Source organism: Ovis canadensis, chromosome 13 (assembly GCF_042477335.2).
Source record: "Ovis canadensis isolate MfBH-ARS-UI-01 breed Bighorn chromosome 13, ARS-UI_OviCan_v2, whole genome shotgun sequence".
NCBI lineage: Eukaryota > Metazoa > Chordata > Mammalia > Artiodactyla > Bovidae > Ovis > Ovis canadensis.
Genome location: NC_091257.1, coordinates 86,259,418 through 86,274,163, shown reverse-complemented (window position 1 = coordinate 86,274,163; position 14,746 = coordinate 86,259,418). Strand labels below are relative to the sequence as shown.

Below are 14,746 nucleotides of genomic sequence, written 5' to 3'. Positions count from 1 at the left end.
TCCATCACTGGCTTTCTGATTTCTCAGGGTCCTGTTTCGGGTCAAAACAGAATTTCTTCATACAAATTGCTTGGCCTGTTTTTCAAAATGTGACTCTGCTCTATCATCCCTGTCTGCCTGTGGACAAGCCAAGAAAGCAGGGCCTCTGACCTCATGTCAGACATATTTGCCAACAGATACCTCAGAAAAGAAGGCCATTTGCTTAAAGGGTATTTTGCTTGGCTTACTATCTGAGTAACCCTGGGAAATTTTATTTAATCTTGTTTCACACGAAAAGAAAAGTGGGGCATTGTGCTATCCATTTCAGACTTGTTATAAGAATGAAAAATACAATATTCAAAACACGTACCTTAGGAAAAGAGAGCCTTCCTCTTTTTTGTTTTTTTCCTTACTGATGCTTTCAGGGACTGTCATGCTAAGTGAATGAGCCACATCGAGGCCAAACAACAGCTTAGGGATCAGGGCACTGGAAGAGCATCATGGGAAATTGGGTTGCAGAGAGCCTAGACTGAGGACCCAGTGTGTATCAGCCCCAGAAACATGGGGGGAGTGGGGAGGTGGTGAAGGACACTGGGGTCAAGCAAAGCTGAGAGATGCTTTCCAAAGGTGAGAGGCAGGCAGGATCTCTGCAGCCAATCTCCTGGTCCAAGGCACTAGTATCTCTCGGTTAGGTGTCACCATCATCCTCTCCCCAACTACTAGCTTCTCTTGCAATGAAAGTCTGTTCTCTCTACAGCAGCCTCTGCATTAAAAAAAAAAAAGTCTGAAAATTTTATCCTTGCTCGTTCATCTTTGATAGCTGTCTGTTGTTCTTAAAATGTAGACCAAAACCCTACAGTCTAAAAGGCTCTACCAAGCTTATGCCTCTAGCTTCATCTGATCTCATTCTCTGAGTACTTCATGATGATGTAAACACCCCAGACTTCTTTATGTCTTTGACTGCAGCTCGTGTTTTCCCACTCCCAGGCCTTTGTGCATCTTTCCCTGAGTCTGGGACACCCTTCCATGGTACTTATTTTCCAGGTATTAGGTTAAATAGTTCTTGCTCAACATGGTAAGCCCTCTTTCTTTCCCACCCACATCCCTTGTCATCTTCTGGACACATATATAGCACCCAGCACTTCTCTTAATAGTGTTTATTGTAACTTGTAATCAGGTGTTTACTCATGAGAATCGTTATCTGATGTTTGCTGCAAGTATTAGAAAGGTAATGTTTGCATGCTTCGTGAGGATGGGGACCACGTCTGCTCTGCTCATCCCCGTGTATGCAGCACAGTGCCTGGCATGCAGTGAGCATTCCGTAATGATGAACGTTTTCAGTGATGATCATGTCAGTGCATGCTTGTTGATTGACCAAATGAACGAGGAGTTAAGTGGGGGTCCCAGTCTTAGAGAAAAATGAAGGCACAAGCCTAAGAAGATGTGATAACTGTAGAAAGACTCGGGTTAGGGCTAAAGCTCATCATATGAGCTGAGACAGCTTAGTCTTAAAGAAGGCAAAAATGTGAGTTAGGGCAACTGGGAAAAGTCTTTGAAAATGATGAGATCAGGGCTGAATCCCCACCTTATTAAGTAGGGCAGTCTGATGGTGCAGTGAGAATTTTATGTATTCCCCAGGTACAGGGGCTTCTTGACCAGGTTGGGAGTACAATGTAATCTAAGTCCTCCTGGATAATAGACAGCAGTTCCTATAAGCCCTTGAATTAGAGAGCCTATAATTTCAGTAAGGAGTTGAAGGATGGATGGATAAGTGGATGGTTGAGTGAGTCAGACTTGGCCTAGTCTCTAAATAGAGGTTATAAGTAGGTAAGTAGGTATAGGTATAAGGCATTTTGATTCAAAAAAAAAAAAAAAAAAAGCTCGTTTGTTGTGAGGTGGGTGATAAGATGTCAAGAAGATAGTGTACTGAAAGAACTGGAAGCAACCTTAGAATATCCCACCTACTCTACCAAAGTGGGCTTCCCCGTCCATTCCTCTGTCATTTCATTGGTGGGAAAATTGAGCCACAGAGAGGGGCAACGAGCTGCTCTATTGCACTGCACTGGCAGATCCTTTTTTTTTTTTTTAGCTTTTTGGCTCTGCCTTGCAACGTGTAACCTGAGCCCCCTGCATCGGAAGTGTGGAGTCTTTAACACTGGCCTGCTGGAAAAGTCCCAACACTAGCAGATCCTTGAGTAGAAGCAGGTCTCAACAGAAGCCCAACAGTTAGGACAGTATATTCTACCCCAAGGTGATACATTCCTGTGTGCAGATTTGCAAGTCTAGAGTAGGAAGTGGAATGTGAGTGAGGCTAAAATAATGGGAACATGAAATTGTCTTGTACTGTGGAGATGGAACAGAGAAGGCACCAAATGCTTTTTCTCTTTCCAAAGCCTTATATAATCTGACACAAGGAAAGTACTCATTTCTTTTTTACAGAACTGATTGGGTAAATGTCCACAGGCCAGACTTCCTGTGTGATTGGAGGCAGAATTTCCAGCATGTTCCTGACTTGCTTGCTAACAGTTCAATCACCTGGAAGGTCAAGGGAGTGACTCAGGACTTTGTTATTCTGTACCTGATCCTAACCAACAAAGACAAATTGGTTATGGAATTAAAGATGTCAGGAACTTGGGAGAAAACAGATATGTCAGCGTCATGTTTGTGAGAGCCGAGGAGGGTTAAACATAATCAGACAAGTGCTTTAGATGATAGAAAACAGTTTAATAGATTCAGGTGGAGGACATAGTGTTAGGAAATGGCTCGCTTTCATGCATGCAGCTTTGGCAGTGAAGATGAGTCTAAGGAGAATTAGAAAGTTCTTTAAATGATCCAGTAAGAAGGCGGTAGAATAAACTTGTTGTGGCTACCCAATATTCCCTTTACTGGGACACATTTGTAAACGAGTTTAGTTCAGTTACTCAGTTGCATCCAACTCTTTGTGACTCCATGGACTGCAGCACACCAGGCTTCCCTGTCCATCACCAGCTCCCAGAGTTTACTCAAACTCATGTCCGTTGAGTCCCACAAAAGACACGTTAGCCTTCACCTTTGTGGGGAGGAAGTGACCCAGAAGGAGTATGAAGGGTTTTTCTGAGGTGCTGGTAATTTAGGGTGTTTTGATCTGGATGCTGGTCCTAAAGTGTGTGTTCACTTTGTGAAAGATTTGGCAAACTGCATTGAAAATTAGTGCATTTGTCTGCATGTATCAACATGTTATACTTCACTGTGCAACCATTTTTAAGATTTAGTATATTTCCTTTAGGACTTATTTTTTAAATGCTTAGATTTGCATGTTGGATAAAAACTGTGCTTTATTCATTTATTATTTTCTTATGTATATTACTGCATGTTGTTACATGGGTCTCAACCATTTTCATTATCAGCCTTATAAAACTCCACTGTGTAGAGAGACCTCCACTGTGTAGAGAGAGTTAGGCAGATATGTTCCTCTTCATTTTCACTTTTATAAAGAATACTGGAAGCAGTGACTTTGAATATAAAGCTTCTTCTGCATTTAAGGTCCTTCCATAAGAATAGATTCTTAGATATAAAGAGATTAGGTTGACTCTCTTTAAGTCTAGATACATATTTATAAATTACCCCCATCAGTGAAGACCTCACTGTATTGCCCATTGCTATATTAACAGTCTTACACAGAATTGACAAGTTTCCTGATACAGTACTTGCAAAATCTTTTTTTTTTTTCTTTGTATTAGTATAAAGTTGGAGATCTTTCTTATCTCTTGGCACGTCCCATCCAACACAGTTTCTCAGTTCTCTGGATGTCGTGCTTTCTTCTTTAGCCATCTCAGTGTCCAGTTCACCGACCTTTGTTTAAGCCAAAGAACAGATATGGAAGCCAACAGGAGCTGAAGAACTGTGTTCTACCTCCAAACATGAAAACAAACGAAAAAAAAATTAGTTTGCTCACTTTCATCATCATTTTTAAGTTTTAACTCATTTGTGACTTGAGCTTTTTCGGCATCTCAATTTTTAATTTTATTTTTGGAGTATAATTGCTTTGCAAAGTTGTATTAGTTTCTTCTGTACAACGAAGTGAATCAGCTATATGTATATGTACATCGCCTTCCTCCAAATCCCACCCGTTTAGGTCATCACAGAACACCAAGCTAAGTTCCCTGTGCTGCACAGCAGCTTCCTGCCAGCTGTCTGTTTTACAGCCAGCAGTGTACACACGTCAGTGCTCCTCTCCCGATTCATCCCCTCTCAGTTAGAGAGTTCTACTCTTTTCTCTCTTCTTTCTTTCTGTCTCCTGGATATGTTCTTTTAAAAAAACTTTTTTTTTCCCTTGAAATATAAGCACACTTCAAATGAATATTCCATGTATTTGAATCATAATATGTCATGCTCTTTTAACATTTCTGCATTTTCCATTTTTTAAAATAAAACAATTATTTATTTTAAAAAGTAACACTTTCAGCACAGGAAAAAAAAAAAAAAGGAAACACTTGTTCCAAAGAACAAGTCATGTCAACTCAACCTTCTTTCTTTAAGATAATTCTTGAACTGACTGGGGAAATGCAGTAGACAGAGCATCAGGATCTGAAGTGATTTTTGACTCTGTTCTCAAGCTATGTTTTTGGAAAAATAACCGCAGTAGAGTCTGAGTTCTTAAGCAATTGAGACAGCGAGTAACTGTTGCATAACCAACCAGATATTCTGATGAACAGATGAATGCCAACCTGGAAGAGGGATTCTAGTACATACCGTTGAGTCTGTTATTGGCATTTTCTAGGTTACTACTTATATTACTGATCTGGATAAAGTTGAAAAATCATGTCCCCAAAGTTGCAGATGGTGAAGATAATATGGTAATAGGCTCTAGTCACCAAATCAAAGAGGATAGACTTCAACAGCTCCAAGTTTGACTCTGTGCTTGAGATTCATAATAGGACCACATAGATATGTAGAAGCAGGCAAATTTTTTTTCTTTTTTTGGTGGGAAAGAGTTGCTGACATATTCATTGTGACCAATGAAAATGTGAAATGTTGGCTATGTTATTAGAAGCACAGTTTAAGTAAGAAAAAAATTGAAAATAGTGATAATCTAGGTAATCATATATTGACAAGCCTACACATAGACTGTTGCTTCATGTTCTAGTCCCGTCTCACTAAGAGGGACAAACTGGAGGATGTCTTGGGATGAGCATTAATTTGGTTCAGAGGACTTGAACTTTGATCATCTGAGGAACTGTTGAAAAAGAATGCTAGTGAACTTGAGAACTGTCTGGCAGTATCCAGACATCTTTCCTACACAAGCAAAGGCAGACTTTCTGTGGGCTACAGAGTAGAATCAAGACCACGAGGGAGTCATACTTGGGTTTGGTAGGAGGGACAGTTCCTAGCATTCAGAGGTGTGCATGGATGAAATACACTCTGCTGCAGACATTATCGTTTCTCTTTTTGGTTCCTGGAGCACTCCAATTCCTGTGTCGCTGAAGTCAGGCATGGCCCTTAGACTCACTCCAGCTGGTGGAACCTGTGTCAAAGTAAACGTGTTACTTCTAATGTCAAGCCTTTAGTTGCCAGTTCTTACTAAACTTACCATCATCCCTTTCTCTGGCCTCAGTGAACACTGAAGCATTATATTTAAACGGAGGAAGCAGCCTTGGTCTTTTAGTGGCTACAATGATGACAGTATCCTCCAGCCACCACCATCAGCTCCCCCTCAGACCCACCGTACTCCTATATTGGACATGTTGTTTGAGTGGAAAATAAACCTTTGCTGTTTGTAGCCCATGGATTTCGTGGGTTTTATCACTTCTGCATATTCCTGACTAAGGCTTCCCTGTTGGCTCAGATGGCAAAGAATCCACCTGCAGTGCAGGAGACACAGGAGATACGAGTTCAATCCCTGGATTAGGAAGACCCCCTGGAGACAGAAAAGGCCATCCACGCCAGTATTCTTGTCTGCAGAATTCCATGGACAGAGGAGCCTGGCAGGCTATAGTCCATGGGTTCGCAAAGAGTGGGACATGACTAACAACTAAACTAAACTAATCCTGACTAAGACAGTGCCTTCAAGATGCAGTAGTTCTTCACATGTGGGCATTAGCAAGAAAGCATTGGATTCTGCAGATCAAAACTACAGTGAGGTATCACCTCACACTGGTCAGAATGGCCATCACCAAAAAGTCTACAAACAGTAAATGCTGAAGAGAGTGTACAGAACAGGGAACCCTTTGGCACTGTCTGTGGGAATGTAAATTGATATAGCCACTATGGAGGACAGTGTGGCGGTTCCTTAAAAAGCGAAAAATAGAACCACATGACCCAGCAATCCCATTAAGCTTCTCAAAGATGCCCTTGATGCCCCCTGCTAACCCATGTAGCTGAGTGAAGCGCACACATGCCACAGGGTACTCACTTAGTGTTATGGTGATTGTTCTGTGCTGGGCAGTATTTATGAAGTAGTTCTGTCTGGGGAAGAAACTGATAAGGTGATGAGAGCCAGGAAGTGGCAGTAACACCAGTGTGAAAATAAATGAAGGAATAGAATTAAAAGGCGATTCCCCTGGAGGAAGAACATAGAAGGGACAAATATTAAATTAAAATTAAAAACATAAATGCAAGCCTATATATGCAAATATGTATATGTATATTTTTGTATATATTAAAAAACCAAACCCACAACAAATTAACTGGAATCTCACTTTTGTTATTCACAGGAAACCAAAATCAATTGTGTCCGTCTGGCTACAAAAGGTATGTTGGCATGCACTGTCTGTCTTCAGCTACTGAAGTACTTCTCTCTGTAGCAACAGTGACTAAAGATTACAAGAAAGAATTGTTATTTTCACTAGAGTTATTTGCATATAAGTATTATTATATACTTATGGTATATATTAATAACACAGTGCCTAAAGCATAGGAAGAGCTCAAAACATATTTGTTTAGTCGATGGATGGATGTACAGACTGGGACATTAATCAGTGGTAAATATAAATTTACTCAAATATTCTTCCACTATATATTTTCATTGTATTTGAGTCTATGTTTATGTGGGTATTTTTTTGCACATCAGTTAGACCAATCTTCTGGTGTTGGATTTTATTCAGTTGCCGCATAGCTTTCAAAAATGAGGTGATTAGTGTCAGTGCCTTCTGTAATGAGAAAACAAACACTGCATTGTTGTCTAGTTGGCATTTTCAATACTTATCCCCAAAACTAAGGCAGCATTGTTCAGGCTCATCACTTTTTGTTTCCCTGATTATTATTGAATTGCCTGGCTCTTTCAATTGGTACATGTTTCTGTTTATTACTCTTTAAAAAAAAAATCAATGAATGGTTTGTTATCATTTAACCTATTATAAGGTTGAATGGTTAGAAATCAGGTTTATCTTTTTTGTTATAGAACTGACATTTTTAACAGCTATCCTCCCTGTATAAACACACCAAAACTGGGTAACTCATTCTATTCCCTGTATTTATTGAGAGCGTATATGGTTTCATAGGTGACTTCCATGGCAATGAAAAGATGTAAGTAGATATGTAACGATAGGCATGAACTGTAGACAAAGACAGTGGCTCACGTATGTATATACATATGTGAATACGTACATGCAAGGACACATAGCAGAAAACAGAGGGGAGAGAGAGAGGACTATTTAATGGTTATTTGACAGAATATGCACCAAGACCTATCACCCATTAGTTTTGTAACTTTGAAGAAAGTCACATCAGTTTGTAGACAGCAAAGGGAAGATGCAGGAGGAAGAAGACAAGCAATCAGGGTTCACTGTGATAAGAACTCACTCTGCTCTCACAGAAGTCAGGAGAGGTCAGCATGTCCCTAATGTGTTCTCTCTCGGGAGCTCAGGCTTCTGGACAGAAAGAGATAAAATACTGCTTGTGAGGCAAGGAGAATTGATGGCCTGCAAACAAAAGGGGCACGAATTATGGGCCTCAGCAGAGTTTTCCTCTGAAGAAAACAGATCGTCTAGAAAGAAGACCGTTATCCATGGGCTGGCACTAGAGCTCTGGTCTCGGGCTGGACAGCTCAGTATCTGCAGCAACCCCCTGGAGTGGGCAGGAAACTTACAGAGAAACCTCCCCTGTGATAGTAAGCTCCATGGCTCCCCGCAAGGTCATGGGAGAGGCTGATGGCAGTGCTGTCCCCTGTGGTGGTGAGTGGGGGGGAGTGTGGGATTCTGACATCTCCTGGGACATAAAGCCCTCCTAAAACGGAGTTTGTTGAATTGTGTGATGTGAACTGGGAACTGAGAACATGTGATCAGACAGGCAAAAGGTATCTGTGGGGACTTTGAGTGAGAATATTATTTAGTGATTTATTTTTGGCTGTGCTGGGTCTTCACTGACACACAGGCTTTTCTCTAGTTGTAGTGAGCGGGGTCTTCTTTCGAGTTGCAGCATGCAGGCCTCTCATTACGGTGGCTTCCCTTCTTGCAGAGCATGAGCCGGGTCTGTGCACGGTCTCAATAGCTGCGGTTCCTCGGCTCCAGAGCACAGGCTCCATGGTTGTGATGCACGGACTTAGCATGCGGGATCATTCTGGATCAGGGATTGAACCCATGTCTCCTCCATTGGCAGGCAGATTCTTTACCACTGAGCCACCAGGGAAGCCCTGAGAGAGAATAATTAAAAGTATACATTCTTGGCAATTTCAGGACCCACTGTCCATGTAGATAGACAGCACACCATGCCATGTTTCTCCAGGTTCCATTGCTGATCTGTGAGATTAACGTGAGCTTTAAAGAACTAGAGCAAAAGAGTTGTCTACTTCTTAGCATAAGGATTTCTCTTCTTGTTTGATGTTTAGGCTTCAGCCTTCCTTTAGTGGAGTGTGTTGTGTGCGTATGGCAGGTGGGCAGGGGAAAGGACGGGAATGCGTTCATGAGTACGAATACCCAGCTGGCCATGCCCAGGCGGGGCTCAGAGGAGTTAGGAGTCAGACGTGGATTCCGGGCTTCCATGCCTTTGTTTTCCTGTGCAGTGAGGGCCATTGCCCCAACCGGAGAAGTGGGCTCTAGCAGCTCTTGGCAGTAGGGTAGAGAGCTGGGTAGTGCGGAATGCCAATCTCCCTCAGGTCAAGGAGTGATTCCTTCTCAGCATCACATCAGATAAATAAGCAGGATGCTTGGTGATGCAGAGAAAAGGCAAAGGGAAGGAAAGCTATATTTGATCAGCGTCTGCTCTGTCCCCTTGGAGCATCCAGGGTCCGCTGAACGAGAACCCTCTCTGAACTCGTACCCTGCCCGTGGGGACTGTGTGTCAAGGAACTAAGTCCAGGTGTCAATATTTGACCCATCCCTTTCCTGATATTGTCAATCAAATTTCCATCTTTATGGGTTTGCCAAAAATGCTCTTCTTTTTAACAGAGGAAAGTATGATGGTGGGAACCTTGCAGGCAGTAAGGATATAGCAAGTTCCAGTGACAGATTCCATGGCCCTTCTGTCTCCTTCAAAGCTCCTACACCTCTTTGTCACTGTGGCATTTTCCTCATGCGTCTGCCAGCGGGCAGCCCGTCTCTGTAGTGTAGTCACATGGGCAGGCTTGAGGCCACTGCTTTGGCAATGAAGCAACTTGCTAATGTCCTGTCCCTGACCCTAGTGATTCCAGACAGTGTCTGTGGTCAGCTGTGTGAGTTCCATGGAACTGGGAGGGCTGCTACTCAGAATGGAACAGCCTGAGCTGTTCGGGGTCGTTCTGACCTGACCAGAAGCCCAGGGCATCTTCTATCGATATTAGATAGCATCCCTGGCCCTAGCGCGCACCTCTGACCCTTGTCTGTCTGTAATGTCACTGTTCGTCACCCAAGCTCTGATGAAGCACTGACAGCCGGGAGGTCTGCAAAGCCGGGGACCTGTGTTAGTTTTCAGCGACTGCAGAGTTTCCAAACTAAGTGGCTTAAACAAAGCCTAATTTATTGTCTCCCGCTTCTGAAGGCTAGAAATCCAAGATCGAGATGTCAGCAGGGTTAGCTCCTTGGAGACTGTGAGGCAGAGTCTGTTTCATGCCTTTTCTCCAGCGTCTGGGGGACTGCTGGCCGTCATTGGCGCTCTCTGGCGTGCAGGTGCCTCACCTCACCCCTGCCGTCATCTTCGCATGGTGCTCTTCCTCTGCGTGTCTGTCCCAGTTCTCCCCTTTTCTATGAACACTGATCATATTGGATTGAGGCTCCACCTTACTCCAGTATGACCTCATCCTAACTCAGCTAATCACCTCTACAGGGACCCCATTTACCGATAAGGTCACAGTTAGGACATTGACATATGAATCTGAGGGGAACTCAGTTCAAGCCAAAACGGGTCCCTTGCAGTTAGGGGCAGTGGCCACATGATTCCCACTGAAGCCTCTCATACTCACCATTCACAGTGTGATCCCAGTAGTCTTGGGGTCTGTGCACTGAGTAGGAACTGCCCTGCCAAAGAGGGCCCCTGATGCAGGCTGAGGTCCAGTGTGGCTCTGGGTTTCTGCAGAAGCAAAGCAAGGCTTCCTCAAGCGGTTCAGTTCAGTTGCTCAGTCGTGTCCAACTCTTTGCAACCCCATGAATCGCAGCACGCCAGGCCTCCCTGTCCATCACCATCTCCTGGAGTTCACTCAGACTCACGTCCATCGAGTCCATGATGCCATCCAGCCATCTCATCCTCAGTCGTCCCCTTCTCCTCCTGCCCCCAATCCCTCCCACAATCAGAGTCTTTTCCAATCAGTCAACTCTTCACATGAGGTGGCCAAAGTACTGGAGTTTCAGCTTTAGCATCATTCCCTCCAAAGAACACCCAGAGCTGATCTCCTTCAGAATGGACTGGTTGGATCTCCTTGCAGTCCAAGGGACTCTCAAGAGTCTTCTCCAACACCACAGTTCAAAAGCATCAATTCTTCGGCTCTGAGCCTTCTTCACAGTCCAACTCTCACATCCATACATGACCACAGGAAAAACCAAAGCCTTGACTAGACGGACCTTAGTTGGCAAAGTAATACCTCTGCTTTTGAATATACTGTCTAGGTTGGTCATAACTTTTCTTCCAAGGAGTAAGCGTCTTTTAATTTCATGGCTGCAGTCACTGTCTGCAGTGATTTTGGAGCCCCAAAAAATAAAGTCTGACACTGTTTCCACTGTTTCCCCATCTATGTGCCATGAAGTGATGGGACTGGATGCCATGATCTTCGTTTTCTGAATGTTGAGCTTTAAGCCAACTTTTTCACTCTCCTCTTTCACTTTTATCAAGAGGCTTTTTAGTTCCTCTTCACTTTCTGCCATAAGGGTGGTGTCATCTGCATATCTGAGGTTATTGATATTTCTCCCAGCAATCTTGATTCCAGCTTGTGCTTCTTCCAGCGTAGCGTTTCTCATGATGTACTCTGCATATAAGTTAAATAAGCAGGGTGACAATATACAGCCTTGACGTACTCCTTTTCCTATTTGGAACCAGTCTGTTGTTCCATGTCCAGTTCTAACTGTTGCTTCCTGACCTGCATACAGATTTCTCAAGAGGCAGGTCAGCTGGTCTGGTATTCCCATCTCTTTCAGAATTTTCCACAGTTGATTGTGATCCACACAGTCAAAGGCTTTGGCATAGTCAAGAAAGCAGAAATAGATGTTTTTTTGGAACTCTCTTGCTTTTTCCATGATCCAGCGGATGTTGGCAATTTGATCTCTGGTTCTTCTGCCTTTTCTAAAACCAGCTTGAACATCAGGGAGTTCACGGTTCATGTATTGCTGAAGCCTGGCTTGGAGAATTTTGAGCATTACTTTACTAGCGTGTGAGATAAGTGCAATTGTGCGGTAGTTTGAGCATTCTTTGGCATTGCCTTTCTTCTTAATCTATGAAAGGATCCCAGGGCAGGGGGTAAATGCAAAGGGCTACCCCTACAAACCAGACACTGGGTCTGTGGCAGCAGGACCCTTCCCAGACCCCACGTGGTGGTGGAGCATCAGGTCCTGAGCAGGGCCAGGCCTCCTGGGGTAGGTGCCAGCCCTGCTGCTGTTGAGGAGAGCTCTGATGAGGAACAGCTTGGTCCTTGGCACTGATTTCCCAGTCACATTTGGCCGTGGCAGGAAGTTCCTGGCATATCATACCTACTGAGATGAGGGAATGCATGTGGTCAGCATCTCACTGCTGCAAGACTCAGAGATCCTAAGGGTCCCTCTTCCTGAAACTCAGAAGCACCCTATTTAAAGTAATCCCAGGGCTTCCCTGGCAGTCCAGTGGTTAAGACGCTGTGTTCCCGATGCAGGGGCACAGGTTCAGTCCCTGGTTGGGGAACTAAGATCTTGTTTGGCACACAGAGTGGTCAAAAAATTAAAAAATAAAATGAAGTGATCCCCATCTACCCATTCATTGGAAGGACTGATGCTAAAGCTGAAGCTCTAATATTTTGGCCACCTGTTGTGAAGAACTGACTCATTGGAAAAGACCCTGATGCTGGCAAAGATTAAAGGCAGGAGGAGAAGGGGGTGACAGAGGATGAGATGGTTGGATGGCATCACTGACACACTAGACATGAGTTTGGGCAAACTCTGGGAGATAGTGAAGGACAGGGAGGCCTGGCGCGCTGCAGTCCATGGGGTCGCCAAGAGTTGGACACGACTTAGTGACTGAGCAACAACATCATCTACCCATTCACAGAAAATTTTTGAATGTACTTCCTGCCTGTGGTTTGCTGATAAACCCGCTCTTTGGAAAAGCCTTTTATTTGTAGTCTTTGTCCATTTCTAGTGTGTAAATATCCCCACAAATCCAATATCAAGTTATTGATGACTTAACAGCTGGCTTATAAGAATGTCCTGAAAGTTCAGCAACATTTCTTCTGTAGCAAGCTGATGCAAGCCAATCCCAGCACACCAAAGTCTCAGTTTATTATGAGGACCAAATGATAACATACCTATAAATGGATTTTTATTTACTGTAAATTGTTCTGGAAATTCTTAGAAAATCATGATTGATGACCATTATAGCTCTTGTGGTTAGCTCACTCACTGAGCACCTGTGAGCCAGGTACCTTGTAAGGAACTGGGGATTTCCAGTGAACCAGCAGTCTTGCTTCCTATCCTCAGGAAGCTCATAGTCTAGTGTGGAATCAGACATGAAGTGAATGATCATAAGACACAGTGGTGGGGTTATGACTGTGATCAATGCCTCTAAAGAGAAGCGAGGTGTACTGAGTGAGGACGGGAGGCAGCAGAGCTAAAGCCCTGGGGCTCACTCCTCTAGGGTAGTGCACGTGAGAGACTTTGTGCCCCCGATCCCATCCCCAGCCCTTCTCAGCCACCCCTGGGAACTGAGTGGTATCCAGCGCGAGGGTGGCATTTGAGACGCTAGGTGAATAATTGTGAGAGGAACCACACTCTTGGCCCAGACTCCCTGGGAGAGCCAAGTCCCCTGTGTTTACAAAGAGTCTGTGGGATGGATTCACATACCACCCACGGGCAGTATTTATTTATAGAGCTGGGGCAGAACCTCCGGCTTAAGGCACTGCTAAGGGAATGTGGGGTGGAAGCTTGTATTAGCTGCTAGATTTAATGCTAGGATTAGGACAGGTTCATCTCAAAAGCCTGTAAGGCTGTCTTTTTCACTGATGGGGTGAGGAACTTGTGTGCACAGATTCACATTCTTCTTTACCTTGTTCCTCAGCACGGGGTTCAGTTCAGTTGAGTTCAGTCGCTCAGTTGTGTCTGACTCTTTGCGACCCCACGAATCGCAGCACGCCAGGCCTCCCTGTCTATCACCAACTCCCGGAGTTTATTCAAACTCATGTCTATCAAGTCGGTGATGCCATCCAGACATCTCATCCCCTGTCATGCCCTTCTCCTCCTGCCCCTAATCCCTCCCAGCATCAGAGTCTTTTCCAATGAGTCAACTCTTCGCATCAGGTGGCCAAAGAAATGGAATTTCAGCTTTAGCATCAGTCCTTCCAATGAACACCTAGGACTGATCTCCTTTAGAACGGACTGGTTGGATCTCCTTGCAGTCCAAGGGACTCTCAAGAGCCTTCACCAACACCACAGTTCAAAAGCATCAATTCTTCAGTGCTCAGCTTTCTTCACAGTCCAACTCTCACATCCATACATGACTAGTGGAAAAACCATAGCCTTGACTAGATGGACCTTTGTTGGCAAAGTAATGTCTCTGCTTTTGAAAATGCTATCTAGATTGGTCATAACTTTCCTTCCAAGGAGTAAGCGTCTTTTAATTTCATGGCTGCAGTCACTGTCTGCAGTGATTTTGGAGCCCTAGAAAATAAAGTCAGCCACTGTTTCCACTGTTTCCCCATCTGTTTCCCATGAAGTGATGGGACCGGATGCCATGATCTCTGTTTTCTGAATGCTGAATTTTAAGCCAACTTTTTCATTCTCCTCTTTCACTTTCATCAAGAGGCTTTTTAGTTCCTCTTCACTTTCTGCCATAAGGGTGGTGTCATCTGCATATCTGAGGTTATTGATATTTCTCCCAGCAATCTTGATTCCAGCTTGTGCTTCTTCCAGTCCAGCGTTTCTCATGATGTACTCTGCATATAAGTTAAATAAGCAGGGTGACAGTATACAGCCTTGATGTACTCCTTTTCCTATTTGGAACCAGTCTGTTGTTCCATGTCCAGTTCTAACTGTTGCTTCCTGACCTGCATATAGGTTTCTCAAGAGGCAGGTCAGGTGGTCTGGTATTCCCATCTCTTTCAGAATTTTCCATAGTTCATTGTGATCCACACAGTCAAAGGCTTTGGCATAGTCAAGAAAGCAGAAATAGATGTTTTTCTGGAACTCTCTTGCTTTTTTGATGATCC

At 43.9% G+C, this 14,746-nt stretch overlaps 1 protein-coding gene across 8 annotated transcripts in view; it reads left to right on the top strand.

Annotated features, from left to right (window-relative positions):
* The window catches only part of PTPRT (protein tyrosine phosphatase receptor type T), a 1,160,687-nt gene that overhangs the window by 940,948 nt on the left and 204,993 nt on the right, over positions 1-14,746 (top strand). For all 8 annotated transcript variants that reach the window (XM_069548590.1, XM_069548586.1, XM_069548589.1 and 5 more), the window contains exon 13: positions 6,672-6,708. In XM_069548590.1, coding sequence (XP_069404691.1) covers positions 6,672-6,708 — 37 coding nt within the window. The remainder of the gene's footprint in view (positions 1-6,671; positions 6,709-14,746) is intronic.